The 26,965-nt window shown below is 43.1% G+C and overlaps 1 protein-coding gene across 1 annotated transcript; it reads right to left on the bottom strand.

Moving 5' to 3' along the window:
• Nucleotides 1-26,965, bottom strand: LOC308608566 (uncharacterized protein). The gene is made up of 3 exons (XM_081221796.1): nt 26,555-26,965; nt 1,748-1,968; nt 1-446 (listed from the first exon to the last, which is right to left on the bottom strand). The coding sequence occupies exons 1-3, from the start codon at nt 26,709-26,711 to the stop codon at nt 381-383; spliced, it is 444 nt and encodes a 147-aa protein (XP_081077922.1). The 5' UTR covers nt 26,712-26,965; the 3' UTR covers nt 1-380.

The following is a 26,965-nucleotide window of genomic DNA, read 5'->3' on the forward strand; positions in this document are numbered from 1 at the left end:
TTGAGAGTCCGCCTGCCGATGCAGGGGACGCGGGTTCGTGCCCCGGTCTGGGAGGATCCCACATGCCGCGGAGCGGCTGGGCCCGTGAGCCATGGCCGCTGGGCCTGCGCGTCCGGAGCCTGTGCTCCGCAACGGGAGAGGCCACAGCAGTGAGAGGCCCACATACCGCAAAAAGAAAAAAAAAAAAAAAAAAAAAAAAAAAAAAAAAAAAAAAAAAAAAAAACCTCTGCAGCTTATTCATGTCAAACAAGCTTTTATTTTCAATGTGAACAATACTGTCAAATTTATATGTAAAAGGTAAGAATAAAGTCAGATAGCAGTTAATATCATTTTGGGGTGTTGAACTTTGAAACAAAACCTGTGTTGTGGGCTAATGAAAACTAGAATCTCCGTGAAGGACAAATTCTTCTTTTCTTTCGCTGTCCACTTCTTTTAATGTCTTCCAACTGTAGGATGGGATAAGAGTCAATTAACAATTGTACACCAACAACATGCACCAGGGACTTTCTAAATATGAGTCAATACTATGTACATTTCTTGGCTCTCCAAGGAGAAAACAAAATGTTTTCTTCTTGTAACACAGACCCTTGGTTGTCAGGGTGCACATCATTTCATCACACCAACCACATCTCTCTCTTGCCAACCACTATATATGTTAGTTTCTTTTCTTCAAAGGCCACTCTGTTATTTAAATGTCTTTCCACCTTAAGAGCCTATGCTCCTTACAGGGATCATAAATCCCTTATAAGCCCTGACCTTCAGTTTCTATATCTATAAAATGAGAATGTGGCTTTTATCAAACAGCCACAGGTGTGAAAATTAAGAAAGGGAGAAAGAAAGAGTGTGATACTGAGAGAGAGAGAGAGATGAGAGAGAGAAAGGAAAAGATGAATGGGTAGCGGAAAGAGAAACTAGAATTGAATTACCAACTCAGTGATAGCCAATAATAATATTATGGCTAATTTTCTTTCCTTTTGAATAAAACATCTAAATTGAACTAATATTTGTGAATTACTCATGAAATGCAGTCTTATTTGAAATCCTTAACTTTTTACTACTTTGTAAGGAGTCACCTTCTCAAAGGCATTGCTATTCCAAGAGACTTCATTTCTGTGGCCAGGTGATGAAGGTACAGCTAGTGCACAGCTTAGGCGCTTTAGCTGCTTCTCCTGGTGACCAGTCTCTAAAAATATAGGTCTCTATATTTTAGACCTCTAAAAAAATATAGGTCTCTATTTCCAGGTCTGATAAATTTCCCATCTGCAGTAGACTTAAAGCTACAGGACAAAGGACTTGTGGCTGTAAATGAAATACATTTCAGAACACACTTCCTTCTATACCATCTAGAATACAAGTACATTATTATCATTAAACTGTTTTTCCAAAACTAAATTTCAACAATTTTTTCTTATTATTTTACAAAAACAATTAAAAACATGATAGATGGCTAAAGGGAGGCAGCTGCATAGCACAGGGAGATCAGCTCGGAGCTCTGTGACCACCTAGACGGGTGGGATAGGGAGGGTGGCAGGGAGACGCAAGTGGGAAGAGAAATGGGGATATAGGTATACTATAGGTCATTCACTTTGTTATAAAGCAGAAACTAACACACCCCCGTAAAGCAATTATACTCCCATAAAGATGTTAAAAAGATAAACAAAAAATAGATTAAGGATGTAAACAAAACAAAACATAAAGCTGTCAGTAACAGGTATATGTCAGGACCGGTTGCACTATACAATAATACCTTGTGTTCTCCAGAGCTGCCCTCTGCTGAGACCATATCCAGCTTCGGTCCTTCTTCTGCTTTTTCATCTCCATCCTCTTTCTCTTCCTCAGCATTTTCATAATGATATTCACTCTCTTCTTTAGTGTCGAGTGATACGGACTTCGGCATCCCAAGGTGGTGGGAAACATTTCCCGATTTAAAATCAGCAGCAGAATCTAGTTCTCTGCTCTCAGGAGGATCTGGAGAAGAGAAATATGTCAGAAAATAAATAAATTAATAAGAAAAATAACTGGTCATGTTCCTACTGGTTGATACAGCACTTCCTTGGCCCTCACACTTTTGCTGCTTGACAGTTTTCACAACATTATCCCCCTGTTTCCAGTAGATCTCACACACTGTGCTGCTGATTATTTCTGGCCCTTTGGAGAAGGCATCAAAATCATTTGATTCTGAGCGGATTTTTGTATGTTTCTGCCAGAACCTCACTGGAAAATGTTCACCCGCTTTCAAGACAAATTCTACCGCAAATCTCATTGATTCCTCAGCCACTGAAATGTGCCCCTGTGCCATTTCATCATTTTCTCAGGTCATCGTACTGAGAATCTTTACATTTTTAGAAGCCCGTCAGCCAAAAGTGACGTATGCCATTTGTTTGCCCCTAGGTTGGTGGAAGGCGGCATACTTTTTCTCAAGATCCTAAAGGTCTTTATTGAATTGGGCTTCTATTTGTGCATATCGTGCCTGAAGGTTTTTGAGAGCTTTGACCCGCTGCTTAACCGCCAGAGGCCAGCGCTGAGTGCACCCTGCCTTTGAGGCCGATGCTGCAGCAGGGGCTGCAAGGGACAGGCGACTGGGCCGCGCCTCGCCAGCCTCGGCCCCTTCGACGGGTCCACAAGTCCCAGCCACCCAGGTCTCGGAGGCATCAGCCAGGACCTCGCCCGCCCAGAACTCAGCCTCCCCTGCCCCCACCACCGGTTCCTCTGCCTTCTGGGATGCCACCCCCTCCGCAGGCTCCCGCGGCTCCCAGGGCGGGGGGCCCTCGGCCTGGTACTCGACCCCCCCAGTCCTCACCTGCATCTCCCAGGTCTTCCTGCCCGTGAGGAAGCGTGGCAGCCTCTGCAGGGTCCGAGGGCCGTTGGGAGCGGCGCCTGACCATCACGCGGCTGGCGTGGGGCCCGACCAGGACACGGTCCTTGTAGTGGCTGTGGTGCAGAAGACAATGGGCCACATCCCGGAGCAGGGAATGAAACTGCACCGCGGGCGCCCCGCGGCCTGCGACAACTCCCGCGCCTCCCTGCCCATGCTCGTCCTCCTCTTCTGTCTCTTCCTCCTCCTCGACCTCTTCCTCAGTTTCCTCCCCCTCTTCTGACTGGTACAGAGCCTCCTCCCGGTCCTCAGTGTCTAATTCAAACTCTTCCACCTCCTCCTCCACCATCTCTGCATCCCAGTCTTCTGCCACTGCGGCCTGGGCGGCCTCCTGCCCACCATCCTCCCCGTGAAGGGCTCTGGAGAGCCCCAGGGAAGCCAGAAGGGCCGCGGCCCCCTCGACTCCATCCATCCCTCCAGAAGGGGAGGCACGGACCCCGACGGGACTGGGGTCACCACCCGCCCTGCCACCAGCTCTATCCTGGCCACCTGGGATCGGCCCACGCTCCTCGGTGGCAGACATGGCTGGAGGGACACGCCAGACACGGATCGGGCTGCAGTGACGACCGTGGGGAAGATGGCGGCCGCTGCGCTGAGTGTCGCTGAGGGAGGGGACGCTGTTGGCAGCTGGGCCACCGGGACGCGGTGGGGGCTGCAGAGAAGCTGGCTGCCCAGGGGACAAGAGTCGGAGAAGTTTCCTCTGCGAGCCCCGCTACGGGAAGTGCAGACGGCCTGCCCGCGGAGCACCCCACCGAGACTGGGCCGCGGCTGCTGCGCACAAGGCGGGAAAGAGCTTGATTGGCTGGTGACGGGAGGCGGACCTTTCAAGGGTCAACGAAGGGCCACTTCCTCCAGCGCCAACTCTAAGCTCATTTGCCAGCAGCCAAGGATTGACAGCACCACCGTCCAATGATTGATCAAGGTCTTCACTTTCCCTGGAGGCCTTAAAGGGCCAGCTCACCCTCAGCCTCTGTGATCGCACAGGAATCCCTTCTTTTCATTCCACAACTGCAAGAGCAAAACTACAATACCCCTAAAGGCGGCGCCCTGGGGTATGGGAACCTGCATGTTTTCCCCAGTTGCCACCCTGGGGCAGCTCACGCTGATACAGACACTTAGTTCAAAACCGAGAGAGAGAGAGAAGTTGTATAGATCAAATCTCAGCAACGCTTAAAACCTCCCACAAGAGACAGCAAGCAAATTTGGAGGTTTTAATGCTGTTAAGGCTCCTTAGAAAAGGACATACAGAGTCGATATGGATGCAGTGAGAATGGAGAGTGGAAGAAGCAGTAAAGACAGGAGCTGGAGAGTGTTTCATCAGGGCTCCCCAATTCCGTTGCAGCCTCCAAGAAATGAAGACAGAGAGAGAGAGGGAAGAGAGAGAGAGAGAGAGAGAGAGAGAGAGAGAGAGAGATTTCTTTTAAAGACTGGTCTGAGCACCTGCTCTGCACTGGATTGTGTACACCCCTTGCCTCCCAAATTCATACGAGAAGCCCGTCCCCAGCCCCACCCCACCCCCAGGAGATGGTATTTGGAGACTGGGTCTTTGGTAGGTCATTCAGTTTTGGTAAGGTCAGGAGGCTGGGGTCCACACATTGGGATTATTGCCCTTACAGGAAGAGACCATAGATGGTACTCTCCTCCCACCATCCCAACGTGAAGCCACAGGAAGAAGGCGGCTATCTTCAAGCCAAAACGAGGGCCCTCACCAAGAACTCCACCATCCTGACACCCTGACTTTGGGCTTCCTAGCCTCCAGAACTGTAGGAAATAAATAACTGTCTTGTTTAAGCCGCCCAGCCTATGGCATTTTATTAGGGCAGCCTGAGCAGACTAATACAGCATGGCAGACCTTAACAGCACAGGCTTCCTAGAATCATTTCTCGGTCAACAGTCCAAGACATTTTGTTGTACTCAGCCCCACTTACCCGAGTGGTCACGGGTAACGAATGCTGAAAACGAGGAAGAAATCAACAACTATTTTATGCTAATCCCAGTTACTACTGTTGATGGGCATAGAAGCTAGACTGGGTGTCAGCTGTAACTTCACGTTCAGGAGAACATAAGCTATGTCCCTTACTTCCAGTAAGCACACTGCCTTGGGATCCAGGACATCTAATTTGACACATCCTAACGCTTCACAGATGGGAAGCACACATTCTGCAGTGCGCTCCTGGGAAGGCTGAGGAGAAGAGCTGTTGTTGCCACCCTGAGTCACTATGGAGTCCTCCTATCCCAAGTTGGGTTCAACGGTCAATCAAGACTGGTGACACCACACACACACACACACACACACACACACACACACACACTACCGAGACGCGATGCAAAGTGTATTCCTTACGTGAGGAGGCTTCTGCGGGGAGAGCAGGGCATCCTTTTCAAGCTGCTCCAAAATAGACTTCAGAGAGTCAGGAATGGAAGAAATTGCTTTGGGAGTTCTACTGTGATTAGTGGATGGGGCCAGCATGACAGTTCCCTTGTGCTGGCAGTAGCTAGTGTCGTTTGATGCCCACTCCTCCTGCCCTCCACCCGACAACCGTGCCAAAGGAGAGAGTGGAGGGTGGGGCAGTGGGGAAGAGGGAGGGTTGACGTTTAAAAGCCCTCAGCAGTCAAACATCAAAGGATGCAGTCAGACCCTATACTATAATTCACCTCTGGCGTGTTGCAAGCGACAGAAACGTGCCATTTTCGTGTAATGGAATCTGAACTTGTGGAAGTAAGCCACTCTGGAACTCTTGAGTCCTGCAGCCTAAGGCCAGGTAGGGAGGCATAAGGTCCACTGAAGGCTGTTCAAGAGCCCAGCGTGGTGTATCCTGTGAAGTAAAATGCATGCTTCGATCACCATCAATAAGGCCCGGAACTCCAAAGTCCATAAGGAGGGTCTTGGCGAAGCCCTGCGTAGTGGTTTTAGTATATGTAGAGACACGTGTGACCTGGATTTATAATTTGGGAGTCTGTGGGCCAAGAGATTCCCAAGGCTCTTTACCCCAAAGGGGACAGTTTTACACAAGGAAACGTCGCTGCCACCACGGGCCGGACCAGACAGCCAGACCGATGACAACGGCCTGATTGTCTATGAAAATGTGCAGATGGTGCTAACTGTTGGCCAGAGCATCCAGCGCTAAGGTGACTGCCTGAAGTTCACTCACTGGTGCTGTCTTTTCATTGAACAGTTTTATCTATGGTTATTGTTTTGATTACTGACAAGGAAAGAGTTTTCCTGACATTTTCCTATTTATTTTCCACATGTCAGTCTTTTTTGTTCCTTCACTCCTCAATTACTCTACTTTCTGTTATTAATTACTTTTTATAGTGTACAAAGTGATCCTTTATCACTCCTTCTGCTGTACTGTTTTAGTTTTTTTTTAGTGCTGGAGCTTTTTGTGGGGGCAGTGTCGGTGGTTACACTGGGAGTTACAATTAGTATCTTAGCTTTATAATAATCAAGTTTGTATTAATACGGAGATAGTTGCCATAGTATTCAAAAACTCTGCTTTTCCCTAACTCTGCCCCATTTCTTTATTTAATTATGGTGACACACGGCATGTTTGTATATTTGGTGCCCATTAGCAGAGATTTATAGTTAATGCTTTATACATTTGTATTTTAAATCATATATGAGAACAAAAAGGAGATATAAGCCAAAAGTGCAGCAATACTGGCTTCTGCGTTTACCTGTGTAGTTACCTTGGCCTTTGTGGTTTATTTCTTCATATTGCTTCAAATACGTGCCCAGCATTCTTTCAATTCAGCCTGAAGGACTCCTTTCAGTACTTTCTATAGGGCAAGCTTACTAGCTATGTACTCTCTCAGTTATTGTTTGTCTTGGAATGTCTTTAACTCCCCTTCATTTCCCCCACATATAGAATTCTTGGTGGAAAGGGTATTTTTGTTCATTTGTTCTACGCTTTTAATATGCCATTCCAATGCCACCTGTCCTCTGTGGTTTCTGTAGAGGAATGCGCACAAATCTTACCGACGATTACTTGTATATGAGGAGTTGTTTCTATTGCTGTTTTCAAGGTTCACTCTTTGTCTTTGACTTTTGATAATTTGATCATGATGTGCCTAGGTGGGGATCTCTGATTTTATCCTGCTTGGAGTTTGTAGAACTTACTGGGTGTGTAGATTCATGTCTTTCCTCCGAGTTTGGAGGTTTTCAGGCATCATTTCTTTAAAGATTTCCTGCCCCTTTCTCTCTCTCCTCTGCCTCTGCCACTGTCATTATGTGTACATTGATAAGCTTGCTGATGCATATAAGTCTCATAGGATTTGCTCATTATTCTTCATTCTTTGCTTTTTCTGCTCCTCTTTTCCTTTCCAGAGACTGGATATTTCAACTAACCTTTTAAACTTTGCTGATTCTTTTTCTCCTGTTCAAATTTGCTGTTGGACATCTTTTATTAATTTTTCATTTCACTTACTGTGCTTTTCAGCTGAAGATCTTTTACTTTGTCCCTATTTATAATTTCTATCTCTTTGGGATACATCTTTCTCATTGTTTCCTAGTTCTTTGATCACTGTTTCCTTTTGCTCATTGAGTTTATTGAAGACAGCTGACTAAAAGTCTATTTTTCTAGTAACCCAAATACTGTGCTTCACCTCTGACAGTTTATAGTAATTAATTTTTTCCATGTGAACAGGATACACATTCCTCCCATCCCCTCCAACTATATGGAAGTATAATTTACGCATAAAATTTGTGTATTGAAGGGGAACAATGTGATGCTTGGTGTACGTACACATTGTTAAATGATTACCACAGTCAAACTAATTTATGCATCTATAACCTCACATAGCTGAAGGTTTTTTGGGGTGGTGCGTGGGATAAAACTAAGATCTACTCTCTCAGCAAGTCTCCAGCATACCATACAATATCTTAAATTAAATCTGCATGCTGTGCATTAGATCCCTAGAATGTATTCATCTTATAACTGATCATTTGTACCCTTTGATGAACCACCCCACAAATAACAAACCTGGAGGCATCATGGTTCCTGATTTCATTATATGACAAAGGTATAGTAATGAAAACAGTATGGTAGTGGCATAAGAACAGATATATATATATATATAGACCAATGGATCAAAATATAGAGCCCAGAAATAAACCCACACGTATATGTTCAACTATTTGACAAGAACTCCAAGAACACACAATGAGGACAGGATAGTCTCTTCAATAAATGCTGCTGGGAACACTGCATATCCACGTGCAAAGATACTATACTGGAGCCTTATCTTACACCATACCCCAAAATGAACTCAAAATGGATTAAAGACTTAAACGTAAGGCCTGAATCTGTGAAACTCCTAGAGGAAGACACAGGGGTAAGCTCCTTGACATAGGTTATGGCAATGATATTTTTTTGAAATGACACCAAAACAAAGGCAACAAAATCAAAAATAAACAAGTGGACTACATCAAACTCAAAAGTTTCTGCACAGCAAAGGAAACAATCAACAAAATGAAAAGGCAACTGACCTATGAAGCAGAAGAAAATATTTGCAAATCATGTTATCTGTTGAGGGGATAATATGCAAAATATAAAAGGAATTCAATCAACTCAACAGCAAAAAAAAAAACATCAACCAATAATTAATAAAAGGGCACACGGTTCGAATAAACATTTTCCCAAAGAAGACATACAACTGGCAAATAGGTATATGAAGAGGTGTTCAGCATCACTAACCATCAGGGAAATGCAAATCAAAGCTGCAATTAAGACATCACACCTATTAGGATGGCTATTATCAAAAGGACAAGAGACAGCATGTGTTGGCAAGAGTGTGGTAAAAAGGGAACCCTCGTGCCCTGTTGGTGGGAAAGTAAAATGGTGCAGCCACTGTGGACAACTGCATGGAGGTTCCTCAAAAGACTGAAAGTAGAACTGTCAGATCAGCCAGCAATCCCACTCCTGAAAACAGATCCAAAGGAGGTGATTTCTGCTCTGCTCCCTTATGCTCATTGCAGCATTATTCACAAGAGCCAAGGAATGGAGACAAGCTAAGTGTTCTGGGCCGATGAAAGGATAAAGAACATATCACAATTATATAAAAGACATATCAAAGAATTCTTCTTAAAAATTCATCAGAGGGCTTCCCCGTGGCACAGTGATTAAGAATCCACCTGCCAACGCAGTGAACATGGGTTCAAGCCCTGGTCCGCGAAGATCCCACACGCTGCGGAGCAACTTAGCCTGTGAGCCACGACTACTGAGCCTGTGCTCTAGAGCCTGTGAGCTGCAACTTCTGAGCCCGCGTGCTACAACTACTGACGCCCGCAAGTCTAGAGGCCGTGCTGCACAAGAGAAGCCACCGTAATGAGAAGCCCGCGCACCACAACGAAGAGTAGTCCCCGCTCGCCGCACCTAGAGAAAGCCCATGCGCAGCAACGAAGACCTGACACAGCCAAAAACAATAAATAAATAAAAACAAAATAAATAAAGTAATAAAAGTTCATTTGCAAGACTATTCTTGTCTTTGGGGGTGATACAGAGAGGAACAGGAACAGAGACAAGACATGGTAGATTCTCCTTCCTTCAGACGTCTTGTCTCTCTCAGGAAATCTCTACAGGCACAGCTTAATAGTGAGCCAGCTGGAAAGGCAAAATAGGGTTGACAGAGACCCAGAAACTTAGAACAGGTTATAGAATTTTGAGCTCAGATATTAAACAAATTTTACTTACCTCGCATCTACTTCCTCTTATATATCCTGACAAAGAATGCAAACAGTGTGCCTTCTGACACAAAATAAACACAGAAGTGACTATAACATCAGTCACACCCACTTCCAAAAACACAAAAACAAAATTTAAGACCTTTGTTAGGAAGTGTACTCATGTTTAGATAGTAAATAGGGAACCACTGACAGATTTTAATGAAATTTACATATATCATTAATTTTGATGTAGAAAATTTCATGTACATAATGACTTCTCTTCTTTCTCCCATGGCCACCTAGGAAACTCAGAGATTAGGAAAAAAGCTTCCTTCCCCATATGTTGGTTTAATATCCTAGCCTCAGATATACTCAACACCTCTGCCTGCGCCCCTGATGGAACACCACTCTCAGGTGAGGCAGTGTTTCTACCTGAAGGATTTCAAAATACCCTTAAGATTTGGGAAGAATTGGGAGGTCTAAAGGTAAAATCTGTGCAAACACTATGTAGAAGCAAAAACGTTGTATGACTCAGGAACGTATCTGGAGGGTTGAGTGGGTGTGTGTGAGTGTATGGGTAAAGCTTGTTTCGGTTGAACTTTAGGCAAACTGTAAACATAAACTCTACACAGAAACACTTTCCAATCCCCTGTGTCTTTAAACTCATGAGATGAGCTGCCCTGCAGAGGCAGGACCTGGTGTCTTTGGGCAGCTGTGGCAGTTAAAGGGTGTGAGCTCTCAAACCAGACTGCCTGGATAAAAGTTCCAGTTCACTTACAGGCTGTGAGATCTTGGGCTCAGGAGTTAATATCTCAAATCCTGTCTTCTATAATAATTCTCAATTTCTCCATCAGTAAATGAGGTGAAAAATAGTCCCAACCTCATCGGATTGCTGTACAGATTTAATGAGCTAATACTTTACAAGGGCCTACTTGATGTCGAGCTTGGCACAGAGTAAGTGCAAATTAATGTCTGGATACATCACAAAATGAACACATTCCATGCTCACTGCTGTAGCTGCACAGATCATCTTTTAATCCTTCAAATATGCTATGTTCTCTTTCTTCTAATGGATCTTTGCCCATCTTCATTCCTCTAACTAGACCTTATGCATAGCTTTGGCCAAAACTGACTTTCTAAGCCCTAATCATCCTTAACGTCCCAACTCAGGCTTTTTTTTTTTTTTTTTTTTACAAGAAGCCTCTTCTCTGTTAAGACGGGGTTGCACATTTCTTCCTTTATTATTTTTAAACTAAAGTGAAAATAAAATAACATAAAATTAATGATTTCAGTCACTTTAAAATGGACAAATCAAATAAAAAGTTTTAAAAATAAAATGTACAAATCAGTTCTTTTAGTACATTCACGATGCTGTGCAACCATCACCCCTATCTAGTTTCAGAGCATCTTCATCAACTCAAAAACAAACCCTATACCCAGGAAGCGGTCATACCCCATTCCCTCCTATCCTCAAACACTGGCAACCACTAATCTCCTTTCTGCCACTATGGATTTGCCTGATCTGGACATTTCATAGAAATGGAATCATGCCATATGTGGCATTGTGTGTTTGTGTGTGTGTGTGTGTGTGTGTGTGTGTGTGTGTGTGTGTGATATTTTGTAATTTTTGTTCATGGTAGTTGTTATCTTCTTTCATTATGAACTTTTTCTCATTCTAAAAAAAGATTCACTTCATGCATGATTGTGTATAATGATAGAAGAGAATCTTCCATATTGTATGAGTTTCTTGCCTGTTTGTACTTGCCTGTTTGGAACCCGTTTTGGACTCTCCCTGTAAACGACCTAGACTCCTTGGGTGTAATGCCTGTAGCAGTCCAAGAACATACACAAAGACTGTATGCCCTGACCAAAGGATTTTTATCCCAGGAATATAATGTTGATTTGGATTTGTATCCCAGGAATATAATGTTGATTTAACATTAAGAAATCACAGTGTAGGGACTTCCCTGGTGGAGCAGTGGTTAAGAATCCACCCAAAAATGAAGGGGACACAGGTTCGAGCCCTGGTCTGGGAAGATCCCACATGCCACGGAGCAACTAAGCCCATGCGCCACAAATACTGAGCCTGCGCTCTAGAGCCCAAGTGCCACAACTACTGAAGCCTGCGTGCCTAGAGCCCATGCTTCGCAACAAGAGAGGCCACCGCAATGAGAAGACCGCACACCGCAACGAAGAGTAGCCTGCAGTCACTGCAACTAGAGAAAGCCCGCATGCAGCAACGAAGACGCAACAGCAGCAAAAAAGAAAGAAAGAAAGAAAGAAAGAAAAGAAATCACAGTGTAGGGACTTCCCTGCCGGAGAAGCGGTTAACAATCCACCCGCCAATGCAGGGTACACGGGTCCGAGCCCTGGTCCGGGAAGATCCCACATGCCCCGGAGCAACTAAGCCCGTGTGTCACAACTACTGAGCCTGCGCTCTAGAGTCCTTGAGCCACAAATACTGAGCCAACGTGCCACAACTACTGAAGCTGGCACGCCTAGAGCCTGTGCTCCGCAACAAGAGAAGCCACTGCAAGGAGAAGCCCGCGTACTGCAATGAAGAATAGCCCCCGCTCAGCGCAACTAGAGAAAGCCCACGCACAGCAATGAAGACCCAACGCAGAGAAAAATAAAAATAAATAAATTTATATTAAAAAAAGTAATCAAAGTGTAATACATCTAACAGAATACCAGAAAAATCCTCATGATCATCTTAAGAGACATTTATAAAGCCTTTAGCATAATTCAAGAAACTTCCATGATAAAAGCTCTCAAAAAAACTAGGATTAGAAGACATCTTCTTCAATGCTCAACATCACTAATTATTAGAGAAATGCAAATCAAAACTATAATGAGGTATCACCTCACACCGGTCAGAATGGCCATCATCAAAAAGTTTACAAACAGGGACTTCCCTTGGTGGTCCAATGGTTTAGACTCCACACTCCCAATGCAGGGAGCCCAGGTTCAAACCCTCATCGAGGAACTAGATCCCACATGCCACAACTAAAGGACCCCGCATGCCACAAGTAAGAGCCCACATGCCACAACTGAAAGATCCCACATGTCACAACCAAAGATCCCACATGCCACGACTAAAGATCCTGCATGCAACAACTAAAAGATCCCACGTGCAATGAAGATCCTGCACGGGGCAACAAAGATCCCACGTGCCCCAACTAAGAACCAGCACAGCCAAATAAAGAAAGAAAAGAAAATAAAATTTAAAAAAAACGTTTACGAACACTAAATGCTGGAGAAAGTGTGGAGCAAAAGGAACCCTTCTACACTGTTGGTGGGAAATTAAATTGGTGCAGCCACTATGGAAAACAGTGCGGAGGTTCCTTCGAAACCTAAACCTAGAGTTGCCATATGATCCAGCAATTCCACTCCTGGGCATATATCCAGAGAAAACTCTAATTCAAAAAGATAAATGCACTGCAATGTTCACAGCAGCACTATTTACGACAGCCAAGACACGGAAGAAACCTAAATGTCTATCGACAGGTGAATGGATAGAGAAAACGTGGTACATATATACAATGGAATACCACTCAGCCATAAAGAATAATGAAATAATGCCATTTGCAGCAACATCGTTGGACCTAGAGATTATTATACTAAGTGAAGTATGTCACACAGAGAAAGACAAGTATCATATGATATCACTTACATGTGGAATCTAGTACAAAATGATACAAATGAACTTATTGATATTTACAAAACAGAAACAGACTCACAGACATAGAAAACAAACTTATGGTTACCAAAGGGGAAAGGGGGTGGGGAAGGGATAAATTAGGAGTTTGGGATTTGCAGATATAAACTACTATACATAAAATATGTAAACAACAAGGTCCTACTGCATAGCACAGGAAGCTATATTCAATATCCTGTTGTTAACCATAATGGAAAAGAATATGCAAAAGAATGTGTGTCTTTGTGTATATATATATGTATATATGTATATATATATTTATATATATAACTGAATCCCTTTGCTGTACACCAGAAACTAACGTAACATTGTAAATCAACTGCACTTCAATAAAAATATATTAAAAAATGAAACGCAGCTATGAGGCCATAAAAAAGGTACAAACTCTTAGTTATAAAATAAATGTCATGGGGATGTAATGTACAGCGTGATGACTACAGTTAATACTACTATATTGTATATTTGAAAGTTGCTAAGACAAAACCCTCTTAGGTTTGCTCTTAATAAGAGATGATAATAGGTTTTTCCTTACCTTCTAAGTAATCTCCATAGAAAGCAGAGATTCTGTGTCTTATCAGAATAATTTCCTGTGCTTCTTGTTGATTTATCATGTCCTTTATTTGTAAGATAAATGAGTCTTCTTACCTCTAAAAGAGAGAAGGCTCTTTTTAATCACATTACTTCCAATATTTACTTTTGAAATCTTATGTTAGTACTCTGGTTAAATAGGTGGCCAAATAGTTTCTTAGTGACCCATGATTCTATTTAGCCAAGTGTACAAATCTTTTGCCATTTCTAACAACTAGTGATATTTGGTCTTTCCAAATTCAAATCCTAAATGAAATCTGCTTGATCTCATACTGACACTGATATTTCCCAGAGGGCCTGCGGAAAATCCAGAGTTTGTTCTTTCACCTTGTAAATGAGAGATGTTACAATAAGTAGGTTTATTTGATAAGTTGAGTTGCACAGGAAGCACTGCCAAATATGAAGAGATGCTTCACCTTCTCTAGTTTATATTTCTATGTGTAAAATGTTATTAATACAAATACTTCAGAAGTTGTATTAATTCCTATAAATGTCAGTGCCCTTGCTGTCCATGACGTATCTTGGTGCTGCTTTGCCTTAGAATTAGACAACATCAGCATAATGTTATCAGCTGTCATGCCAGTTAGTGTCTTAAAATGTTGTATGCCACAGAAACAACCAAATGTCCTTGGCAATTGCATCATTTTTATAATGAACTTTCATCACGTCTTTTACCATGGCCATTTTCACTCTTTTGTCATCCACACTTGTTTTAGTTTGATGCCTCCCTGAAAGCTCTTGCAATCAGCTACAGGCCACAGTAATTATCGTCAACAAAATGGCACTATCTTGGAGTCCCACAGAAAGGACTATGCCAGGTACTCTTGAGGCACAGAACTCCTAATGGCATTGCTTAAATAACTTTGAGACCGTACCACCGGCCTGAGTCAGGATTTCCAGAATTCTCCTGGAGAAGCTGATAAGTTCATGAGATGGCTAACCCAAGATCAAGCACAACAAGAATTACATAGGGCTGAATGAATTGGTCAAGGACGATTATGGCTTTTGCTTGCACTACTGCTGATGCTTTAATGTTCTGTTTTCTGGATATAAAGAACTGCCTACTTTTCTAACTTCAGCTATCTACAATTCATAACAGTTTAGTAGATCATACTTCTGTAAGCAGAAATGAAGTATTTATCTTTTTTTGCCTGCCTGATCACTCTAGAATTTGAATATTCTTACTAAGTATTCTTATTTTCACAGTAATACAATGAACTGCTTAGGTTCACTAAGAATCCTTCCTCCTGGGAACAGAACATAATTGATTTGACTATATGACCAAAGCTCTGAGTGGACTATCATGTTTTGAAAGAATACAGTGTTTTTAAAAATAGTGATGGATTGATTGACTTGGCTGCACCAGGTCTTAGTTGCGGCACGAGGGATCTTCGTTGCGGCATGCGGGAACTTCAGCTGTGGCATGTGGGGTCTTTTAGTCGCGGCATGTGGGATCCTTAGTTGTGGCATGCAAACTCGTAGTTGTGGCATGTGGGATCTAGTTCCCTGACCAGGGATCAAACCCGGGCCCCCTGCATTCAGAGCACAGAGTCTTAGCCACTGGACCACCAGGGAAGTCCCAGACTATCATAGTTGAGAACAATATATATAATCAGACATGACCAGATAGTTTTAAGGAACTAAAGGTGACTTTATGGAGCCAATGCTTACGAAGTCTTCTTGGGAAAATGGGCCTGGAACCTGGTTTACAGCTTTCTCAGCCTTATAGGTGAGTGGGAGAGGTCACCTCCTGGCAGGCCTAGGAAACTTAGGATATTTTGGGGGCCTTCAAGAAGAGATTAATTTACCCAGATCTATAGGTACCGCAGGGGAATTGTGGTGGTGAGATTTGGGCTTGGATTCCTAGCTTTGAGAGGCTTTTAAAAGTCCAATCGGAGTGAGACTCCTTCTGAAAAGTTCCAGCAGAGTAAACTAAAAATGGCCTATGTGGTCAATTATCATTCTTGCTGCAATTGTGCAAATAAGCAAGCCAAATCTAGTAAGACCAGACACTCTATAAGCAAGAATAATCTTACTTTGATTATCTTTGATCAAAAGGGAGGTGACGGGGCTTCCCTGGTGGTGCAGTGATTGAGAGTCTGCCTGCCGATGCAGGGGACATGGGTTCGTGCCCCGGTCCAGGAGGAACCCACATGCCGCGGAGCGGCCCGGAGCCTGTGCTCCGCAACGGCAGAGGCCACAACAGGGAGAGGCCCACGTACCGCAAAAAAAAAAAAAAAAAAAAAAAAAAAAGGAAGTGACGGTTGAGTGAAATTTTATATTTCAATACAAAACACACCCTTGTGAGGGATGAGATTCTGGTCCCGTTCATTATCTTTCAGCTAATTTGCACTTCTTTGTAAACTACGTGGTTGTGTTACCTACATGTGAATTGGACTAGCTCCTGCTATCTCACACATTTTGTCAGTCCTTACCAAATTCTCAATTCTTCCAATTTCCTTCAACATCTGGCTACAACTCTTCAAACTAATGTTTCCAATTTTTCTCCAACCCTCCTGATTTGACATCGCAGAGAACTCAAAGCTGACCACCCAGATTCTTACTGGATCCTTAGGTTTTCTTCTAACGGGCTTTGTTTCACAGGATCTAAAGAAGCCCTGTGAGCTGAAGTTGGACAACTTGATGTAAACTTCAAAGGACTCTTCCCTGCAGCAGATCATGTATGATCCTCGTGCCTGGAACTGCTGCCGTGTGGGCCACTCGGGAAATTCACTTTATCTTCCATGCTCTGCTCCACGAAATAATCATGACTGTGGATGATCTTACCCAAACCTAACTGATGTCTAGGCCATCAGAAAACATCCACTGTAAACTAGGAAATCCATCAGATTGCCACTGCCATCCTCACTCCACCATCTAAACATGCTTCAAGCCCAGCATCTTCAATGGGCTGTCCTTCTGGACTCAGAAGCTGGCTTCAAATAGTCCACTACAAACATTAATCTTTCTTTTCCTTTTCTTAGAAACCCTCCTCATTAAATGCCTCATTGCTGGCATGATCCAGCAAATATCCTCTACTACCAAACATCAGCAGATGGCTCAGTTGTTCCTTAATGAACAAAAGGTGACTGAATGAGAAATGGACTTATATTGTTCACAGGAAAAAAGAATGCCTCTTCTTGCCTTGCACAAGAAGGGGAACTCACAGTAACTCCCTTCTTAACCAAACTTGAGGCCATTCTGAGTCCTCTTCTTCACTAGGCCTCAAGCTTGATCCTATCTTTGGCCTGCCAAGCCCAGTTTTAGCAAAAATCCTCCTAGGCCAGTTTAGCAAGAATCCCCCCTCCTTGGTATCTAAGCTCTTCATCCCTCCTCTTGAGGTCTAATCAAGTTCCACCCCCCAGCCTCCCTTCATCCTTGTGTTAGTCAGGGTTCTCCATAGAAACAGGACCAGTAAGAAACAGATAGGCATACAGATAGCTTATCTATCTATATCTACAGATCAATATCAATGGTAGGTATATATATCTAGATAGCTATGTCAGATATCTAATATCTGTATATTTATAGATATATCTTTATATTAATGCTATTTCTCTGTTATATAGAGATATAGATGTTGATATAGATATAGATATAGATGAGGAGATTTATTATAGTAATTGGCTCATGAGATTATGGAGGCTGAGAAGTCCTACAATCTGCTGTCTGTAAGCTGGGAAACCAAGAACGCCAGTGGTATAAACCACTCTAAGTCTGAAGGCCTGACAAACAGGAAAGTCCCAGATCAAGATTGAAGGCCCAAAAATCAGGGGACTGATGCTGCAAATCCTGGTCCAAGTCCAAAGGTCCCAGACTAGGAGTAGTGATGTCTAAGAGCAGAATAATATGGATGTCCCAGCTCAAGCAAAGAGAAAACTCATCCTTCCACTGCCTTTTTGTTCTATTCAGGCCCTCAAGAGATTGTGATAATGCCCACTTGCATTGATGAAGGCAATTTTCTTGACTAAGTCTGCCAGGTCACATGCTAATCTCTTCCGGAATCTTGCTCACAGACACACCAAGAAATGTTTCACCAACAATCTGGGCATCTTTTACTCAAATCAAATAGACACCTAAAATTAACCAACACAATACCTAAGTTCCTCTCAGTAATCTGCCATTCACTAACTCCCTCACCCTCCCTGTTGGCCATAAACTGTCATCTGTCTGTCTTGTATGTGGAGTTGAGTTTATTTTCCCTATGGCAATAGTCCCTGGCCCCTATTACAATGGTCCTGAAAAAAGCCTTCCATGCCTTAAACTCCATATGGCATACTTTTTTATTGACAATATTGATGTTACTATGTTCCTGTGAGTGAGAGAATGTGTCCGGATCATTGCTGAGCTAGGTAATGTGTCTGCATATTCATGTGAGAGAATGTGAGAATGTGAGTCCATATGAGCGAGTTTCTTCTGTGAGCTTATGTTGGAGCTATACGGTGGATGTGAGCATATCTGTGTGTACATCTATACGTAAGCATGTTCCTGATTTCAAGAATGTGCATGTGCAAGTGAAAGTGTGAGTAACAGCATTGGGAAGCATCTGAGTGTTTATATTCGGGTCCCCATGTGAGTAAACTTATGAGTATGGTCATGAAATTAACTGAATATATCAGCATGTTTATGTGAAGCCGTGAAAGTGTAAGTGGATGCATGTGAACGTACGTGTTTTAAACTTCAATTTGTAGGCAAATCTGAGTGTGTTTAGGGAGTGTGCAAACATGTGACTGTATGTAAGCATATCTCTGTGTGACATAAGTGTGAACATGTTCATGGGTGAGAGTGTTTTCGTAGGTGCAAATTTGTGTTCAAAATTAATATTTAAGTGTGTTCACTTGTACGAATGAATTTGTAAGCCCGTGAAGGCAGATTAGCATAATTCTGAGTAGTTGGGGGTAAATGTGTTTTTTGTGTGTTCTTGTTTATGTGTGAATATATTTGAAAAAGGGAGCATGTATATGGGAATGCATGTAATGGTTTTTTAAGTGAAGGAATGAAATCATGAGCTTCTTGCTGATTGTGAGCATGTTCCTGTGCAACTCAATATGTAAGCATGTTACTGTTGGTGACAAGGATATTTTATATGGGTAAGGGAATGGGTGTGTGCATGTGTAAATGAAATGAGTGTACCTGGAGTGTGAGTGAACTTGTAACCATGTTTATGTTTTAAGTGCATGATTGATGATGATAATCTGAATGAGGTGGGGCTACTGTGTGTGTGTGAACGGTGAGCCACCAAGTGTGAATGTATGTTAGTATGTGTGAGTACATTTGCCAGTATATGTGTTTGAGTGAGTTATCTGTAAGCATGATAATGTGAGTGAACAAGTGAGCATGTACGTGAGCTTGTGCATTTGTGAGAGTAAATATGCGGCCTTGTAATCTCAAAGTGTGCTAGTATTTCAGTCTCTGAGGACTGCTGTAAATGTATGTTCAAGCGTACCCTTGAATTTGCAGCCATGTGCATGGGGGTTAGCATGTTTGTATGAGTAAGTGAACGTGTATCAGGTTCACTGTGGTGAGCTAGTTCACAGGTGAGTATATTTGTGTAAGTGAAACCTGTATAAACATGAGTGGAAGTGCATGTGAGTGTATTTGCTTCTCTGAGTGGATATTCTGCGCTTCATGGAGGATGTGAGCGTGTTTGTATGTGAATACCTATGTGAACATGTTCCTGATTCTAAGAGTGAAAATGTGCATGTGTACGTGAATGTGTGAGTGGGAGCTCCTGAATGTATGCATTTGTGTCCCTGTGTGAATGAATCTCTTGGCATGGTCATGTGATTGAGTGTTTGAGCACGTTCGTGTGAAGGAGTGAATGTCAGTATGTACGTGTAAATGTATGTGTGTCTGTGAGTGGGAGTGAATTGGTGGGCAAGTTTGAGAATGTCTGAGTGTTTAAGTGTTTTGTCAGTGAGTGAATGTGTGAGTGTATGTATGTGAGCCCATCTGTCTGTGACAGTGTGTAGGTGAGCCTGTTCGTGGGTGAGAGTGATCTCTTGCATCTACGTTGGCACGCTTAAAGTGAACACTTTTGTATGCTCATCTGTATAAATGAACTTGTAAGCCTGCGAATCATGTTAGCATATTCACGTATAGTGGATGAGCAAGTATGTTTTCTTGTGACCTTGTTAATATGTGACTACAGTAGTTGCAGACTATTCACGGGGGACTCATTCCAGCACCCACCAAGGATACCAAAATCTGAGAGTGTCCAAGTCCCATAGTCAGCCCTCTCTATCCCCGTAGTCTGCATTCGCGGACTCAACCGACTGTGGATCATAAACATAGCACGTGATATGCAGCTGGTTAAATCTGTGAAAGCAGAACCCATTGATACAGAGGGCTAGCCGTATATTTATTGAAAAAAATCCGCATATAAGTGGACCCACACAGGTGACACTCTTGTTGTTCAAGGGTCAGCTGTATATTCGAATGAGGTCATTCATGCCCATATGTGTGAGTCAATGTAAGGGTTTTTATAGAAATGAGTGAATTTGTGAGCTTCTAAGTCAGTGTGAGCATGTTTGTGTGCAATTATATTTGTGACTATGTTAATATTTATGACCAAAAATTTGCATGAGTAAATGAATGTGTAGGACTGTGCATATACACACAATGAGCATGTCTGGAATGTGTGCGAATTTGCAATCACTCTTGTGTGTATAAGTGAATGTGTGCATTTGCTCACAAGGGTGATGTGGGAAATTTTGGGTAGGTATATGAATGCCTGAGTGTCTGAAGGGGTATATATGTGTATATGTGTATATGTGTAAGTAAATTTGTCACTTCACGTGTCTGAGTAGTGAATTTTAAGCATGTTAATATTAGTGAATGAATGTTTGAAAGTATGCGTATATCTGAGCTGGTCCACTCACAACACTGAATATATGAACATGTAAATCTGAGACAATATTTGTGTTGACGTACATGTTTGTGCGTGTTCAAGTGCATCTTTTAATTTGTGACCATGTGTATGGATGTTAGCACGTTAGGGAATAAGTATCAGATTCACTGTTTTCAGCTAGTTAAGGTAGTGTGAGCATTCGTGTAAATTATGGGTGTGTACATGGAAGGACATGTGAGTGTATTTTCTTCTGTGAGCAAATGTTCGAGCTCCAAGGTGGATGTGAGCATGTTTGTGTTCGTGCATCCATGTGAGCACATTTTGGAGGTTAAGACTGTGAATGACATGTGTAAGTGAAGGTGTGAGTGGGAGCATCTGACTATATATATTCGTATCCCAGTTCGAGAGAATGTGTGAGCATGGTCGTTTGATTGAATGCACGTTGGAGCATGTTTGTGTGAAAGAGTGAATGTGTCAGTGTGTGAGTGTAAATGCATGTGTTTTTGAATGTGAGTCTATTTTTGAGTTTGAGTTTGTGAATATTTGGTGTGCTTTCTGAGTGAATGTGTACCTCTATGTAAGGCAGGATATCTGTGTGCAACAGGCTATGTGTGAGACGGTTTAGGGGCAAGAGTAATTTCCTGGCTGTAAATCTGCACACTTACAGTGAACATGTATGTGTGCTCATCTGTATAAATAAATTTATAAGCATGTGAATGCAGGTTAGTGTAATGCTGAGTTCTCAGTCAGTGAGTTTGTTTTTCAAGTGATCTCATAAATGAGTGAATATATTTGAATAAAGTAATTTGTGAGCATGTGAGTGAGTGAATGCAACTATTCTTAAGTAGTGTAATTGAGTGAATTTGTGAGCTTGGTGTGACCATATTTGTGTGCAAGTGAATATATGAGCTTGTTACTCTTAGTGACAATAATAATGTGCATGTGTGAATGGGTGTTTATAACTGCAATGAGCATATCTGCAAGTGAGTTAATTTGTAATCACTTTCATGAGTGAATGAATACGTAATTCAGCTCATGAAAGTGAGTGAGGTGTGGGATACTTTTTGTGAGTGTGTGAAAGTATGAAGATTTGGGTGTGAATGTACGTTAGTTACCATGTGTATGGATGTGGGTAAGTTGTCACTATATGCATTTGCATAGTGAATGCAAGTGGTAATGTGAGTGAATGTGTAACCACGCGCTTCTATGCGAGCATTTATCTTCTTTAGAGTGAATATGTGAACCTGTACATCTGTGTATGCTGACATGTTTGTGTGTTCAACTGTATGTTTAAATTTGTGACCATGTGTACAGCTGTTATCATGTTTCTCTGAGTTAGTGAATATGTATAGTTTATTACCGTGACTTGAATCGTTCAGTGTATTTCTGCGAGTGAAATACAAACATGAGTGTAAGTGCATGTGAGTGTATTTTCTTCTGTGAGTGACTACTGGACCTTCACCTAGAAGTGAGCACACTTATGTGTAAGTGTCCATGGGAGCATGTTCCTGATTTTCACAATATTAATGTGCATGTGTAAGTGAATGTGTTAGTGGGAGCATCTTAGTATATATCTTTGAGTCCCCGTGTGAATGAATTTGTGGGTACGCTCGTGTGATTGAGTGACCGTTTGAGTAGGTTTGTGCGAAGGAGTGAATGTGTCGGTATGCATGAATGTTGCTATGTCTTTGAATGTGAGCAACTTTGTGGGCATATTTGAATGAGTATTTGAGTATGTTTTGTGAGTGACTGTGTGAGCATGTTTATGTACGCAAGCATGTCTTCTATGATGGTTTAAGTGTGAGCCGGCTCATGGGTGATTGCGTTCTTAAGTGTAAATTTGTGTTTACAAAGTGAATATTTGTGTTCCCATCTCTACGCGTCCATTTGTTAGCATGTGCAATCCTATTGGCATATTAGCGGGTATGAGCAGGTGGTTTTCATGTGATCTTGATAACGTACAACTATATTTGAATAACCTACTCTGAGAGCATGTGTGAGTGAATGTGATTTTATGTAACTGAGCGAATGGGTGAGATTCTTAGTGTATGTTCTTGAGCAAGTGAGTCTGTAAGCATGCTGTGTTTGTGACAATGATAATTTGCGTGGAAAAGTGAATGTGTGAGTGTGTGCATATACATGCAATGAATGTGTCTAGAACGTGAGGGAATTTGTAATCCCTTTCGTGTGTATAAGTGAGTATGTGATTATGCTTATGCGAGTGTGGTACGAGCTACTTTGTGGGAATGTTTGATGATCTGAGTGTGCATATGTTAGTATGGGTATGTGTGTGAGCCAGTTTGTATGTGCATTTGAGTGAGTGAACTATCAGCATGTTAACAGGACTGAGGGAATGTTTGAGCGTGTGAACATATGTAAGCATGTACACTCGTGAGAATGAATGTGTAAACTTATACATGTGACAGTGTGTTAGGATGGCATTTGAAATTTGACATATGTGTGTTTTAAACTGTTATGTTTCATAGTGGATGTGAGCATGTTTTTGTGTGAGGGTTCTTACAAGCATGATCCTGATCTTCTCAATGTTAATCTGCATGTGTAAGTGAATGTCTCAGTGGGAGCCTGTGTGTGAATGAATGTGGGCATGGTCATGTGGCTGAGTGAATGTCACCACGTTGTGTGACTGAATGTGTCAGTCCGCGTGTGTGAATGCACGTCTTTAAATATGAGTGACTTGGTGGGCATATTTCGATGCTTGAATGCTTAAACTTTTTGCTGAGTGATGAATGTGTGAGTGTGTGTATATATGTATGTCTCTGTGTAAGTGTATGTGTGAGCCTGCTCATGCCCCTTCATTGTGAGCAAGCATTTTTCAAGTGATGTTTCATTGCACTCATTGTATGTATGGATGGTGAGCATGTACAGACACATTAGCATGTTTCTGTGTAGTGACTATATGGTGGGTTTCTTTTTTATCTTGTTTATGTGGGAGTACATCTGAGTAAGGTCATGTGTGAAAGTGTGTTGTAAGGGAAAGTGTTTTATGTGTTGTAAGAATTTGTGAGATTCTTGGTGACTGTAACAAGATTTCTGTGCAAGTGAATGTATAAGCATGTTTCCGTTTGAGACAATGAGAATTTGCATAAAATTGAAAGTGAACGTGTGATTGTGGAACTCTAAACCTAATATGTATGGCGTATGAATGAATTTTTCATCATATTCATCTGTGTGAATGTGTGGTAATACTGCTGTGACTCACTGAGTTGTCGGCATGATTGTGTGAGTGAAGGGAAGTGTGTGTGTGAGTGCAAATGTATGCATGTTTACATATGTGAGGAACTCGTCAGGATGTTCACTGCAAGAAGTGAACTATACTCATCTTAATGTTGGTCAGTCAGTGTGTGATCCTGTGCGTATATGTGAGGATGCACATTTTTGAAAGTGATTATGTGAATTTGTACGTGTCTTGGAGTATGCTCACGGAAGAATATTTGAGTGGTCAAGTAAAGGTTTCTTGGTGTTCATGTGTATGCATTACCTTGTGAGTGTATGCTTGGATGAAAGCATGTTCACGGGCGTGTATGAATGTATTTTATGCTCATATTCATGCATGTATACTGTGTGGGTGAAATGTGAGCGCATGACTTGAGTTCATGTGAGTGTATGGATTAATGAATGCGTGAGCTTTGTGGTGAGCACGAGCATATTTGTGTGCAAGGGCATACGTGAGCATGTTCCTGATGGTGAGCATGTTAATGTGGGTAGCTAAATGGGAGCACTGGAGAGTATATTTTTGGGTATCCCTGTGAGAGAAACGGTAATCATGGTATGCGACTGAGTGAAGGTGTCAGCTCATTTTTATGGAGTGAATGTATCAGTGTGTTTGTATGAGCAGCTCTGAGTATGTACATCAGTGAAATTGTGAGCATGTTCAAGTGAGGGAGTCAATGTCTGACCACGCTCGTGGAAATGAGTGAAGTTGTGAGCATACCTGAGTAAACGTGCGAGCATATGGTGTGAATGTGAATGAGTAGTATTGAGTTTTTAGTCAGTATGTACATTTGGATGAGTCAACACTACGTGTGTTAACGCAATTGTGTGTCTATAGGTGAGCATGCACATTGAGAGCCTGAGTATATGAACTTTTACACGTCTTCAAGTGTGATTATATTTGAAATGTTTGAATTTATTGAAAAAGCATTTGTGTGTGCATGTGAATGTGTGAGCATGTTCATGAATGATAGCATATTCATGTAGGTGTGAGGGTTTATTGTGTTTATTTATGTGAGCTTGTTAAAGTGTGAGTACACTGTATGAGTGGAATGTGAGCATGGGAGTATGTTTGTGAGTTTATGTGAGTGAATGCTGGGGCTTCGTGACGAATGTGATCATGTTTATGTGCAAGTGTATATGTAGGGTCCTGATCGTGAGCATGTTCAGGTGCATGAAATGTGAATGCGTGTGTTGGGAAATGAATATAGGTCTCTATGTGCATGAAACTGTCAGCATGCTCATGTGGTTGAATGACTGCTTGAGTAGGTTTATGTGCAGTGAATGTGTCAGTTCTGCTTGGGTAGGTTTATGTGCAGTGAATGTGTCAGTGTGTGTATGTGTGCATCTGAGAGTGTTTATGTATGAGGGAATTCATCAGCATGTTCTTAGGAGTTCATGTGTGAAAGCGTCTTGTTACTAGGTGAGTGTACGTTACTGGGTATATGCAAGCCTTTCCACGGCTGAGAGTGCCTTATTGTGAAGGAGTCTGTATGTTTAAGTGAATATTTTGTGTGTACTCATCTGTATGAGTGAATTGGTGAGCATGTGAGTGCATGTCAGCATATTCCTATGTGATGATTGTGTACGTGTGTTTTTGTGTGATATGTGAATGTAAGTATACACGTATAAGAGAATGTGTGGAAGTATGTGTGTGAGTGTACTTTTTTCTGAGTTTGAGATAACTTGTGAGCTTCTTGGGAGGTGTGAGCATGTTTGTTTTGACGTGCCTACGTGAGTTAATTCCTGTTTGTGACAATATGGGTAAGTGAATGTGTGATTGTTTGCATAAAAATGTAATGAGTATGTTGTGGCAGCACTGTGGCAATGGCGACCTACAAGAATGTCCTGGGCTTCCCTGGTGGCGCAGTGGTTGAGAGTCCGCCTGCCGATGCAGGGGACACAGCTTTGTGCCCAAGTCCGGGGAGATCCCACATGCCGCAGAGCGGCTGGGTCCGTGAGCCATGGCCGCTGAGCCTGCACGTCCGGAGCCTGTGCTCCACAACGGGAGAGGCCACAACAGTGAGAGGCCCGCGAAGCGAAAACAAAAAAAAAAGAATCCGCCTGCCAATGGAGGGGACACGGGTTTGAACCCTGGTCTATTCAGGGGTAAGAAGCAGGAATGCATCCGGTGCATTTAATAAGAAGGGTCGTTGCTAGAGGACCCTATCTGGCGGAGCAGAGTGGGGAGCGGAATCTGGGATTAGGCCGTTCGAGGCCCTCCCAGTTTTACCAGCCTTCAACTCAGCACGGAATACTAACTTTAGCCCTCACCGCACCATCACCCCCTCCCCCCGCGCACACACACACAGGGGCCAGTATACCTGGCTGAGGAGAACTCAGTCCCTGGAGATGGAGGGGTGGACCCTGGGGCGGTAGCTCCCCGACCCCCGCCATTTCAGCGCTATTAGGTACCACAGCAACACAGGGGCTGAAACAAGGGGGCTCCATCGCAGCTGCACGTGCCCAGCCCCACCACCAACTCCTCTACGGACTGGCCAGCAGGCAGCGCGCGTGGGCAGCGGTTCAAAAGCCCAGACCCACGTCTGCTCCAGCCGTCTCCTTCTAAGAGGTCGCCCACTCACCCTCTGCCCGCCCAGCTCATGGCAGCCTGGCGACCCCGCTCACCAATCAAAGAAGTCCAGAACGACGTCAGGAACATCAGGCGAGGAGAGGTCAGAAGCCAAAGTGGAATTTCCACCTGGGATTGGGGTCGTCGCCCGCCAAGGGCCGGGTCCTGATGAGGAGTAGGCGCACAGCGGCCCGCCGCATGTCGGGACGCCATAGCTCCGACCGTCCGAGAACCCTGGAGACCGCTGCAGAGCGGGAGGCCGATAGACGACGGGGGGCGCGGGATAACCAAGAGGAGCGGGCCGAGGAGGTCGTGCTTCTGCAAAGAGCCGCCTGTAAGGTGACAACATCGAGGCCAAGGGGAGCGCGGAGGGTGCGGGTCGACCAGCGGCCCTGAGCCAGGGAGGGGCAAGAAGAGCAGCAGCCCAGCAACTTCACTCCACGCAGCACCCCGACCACGAACCCAGC

Source organism: Mesoplodon bidens (assembly GCF_964165515.1).
Source record: "Mesoplodon bidens genome assembly, chromosome: X".
Classification (NCBI taxonomy): domain Eukaryota; kingdom Metazoa; phylum Chordata; class Mammalia; order Artiodactyla; family Ziphiidae; genus Mesoplodon; species Mesoplodon bidens.

Coding starts and splice junctions, on each gene's coding strand:
- LOC308608566 (XM_081221796.1), bottom strand. CDS start 26,711: ATGGCGTCCCGACATGCGGCGGGCCGCTGTGCGCCTACTCCTCATCAG. Junction 1,969..26,554: donor GTTCTGGACTTCTTTGATTG/GTGAGCGGGGTC, acceptor TCTCTTCTCCAG/ATCCTCCTGAGAGCAGAGAA. Junction 447..1,747: donor GCAGCTCTGGAGAACACAAG/GTATTATTGTAT, acceptor CCCATCCTACAG/TTGGAAGACATTAAAAGAAG.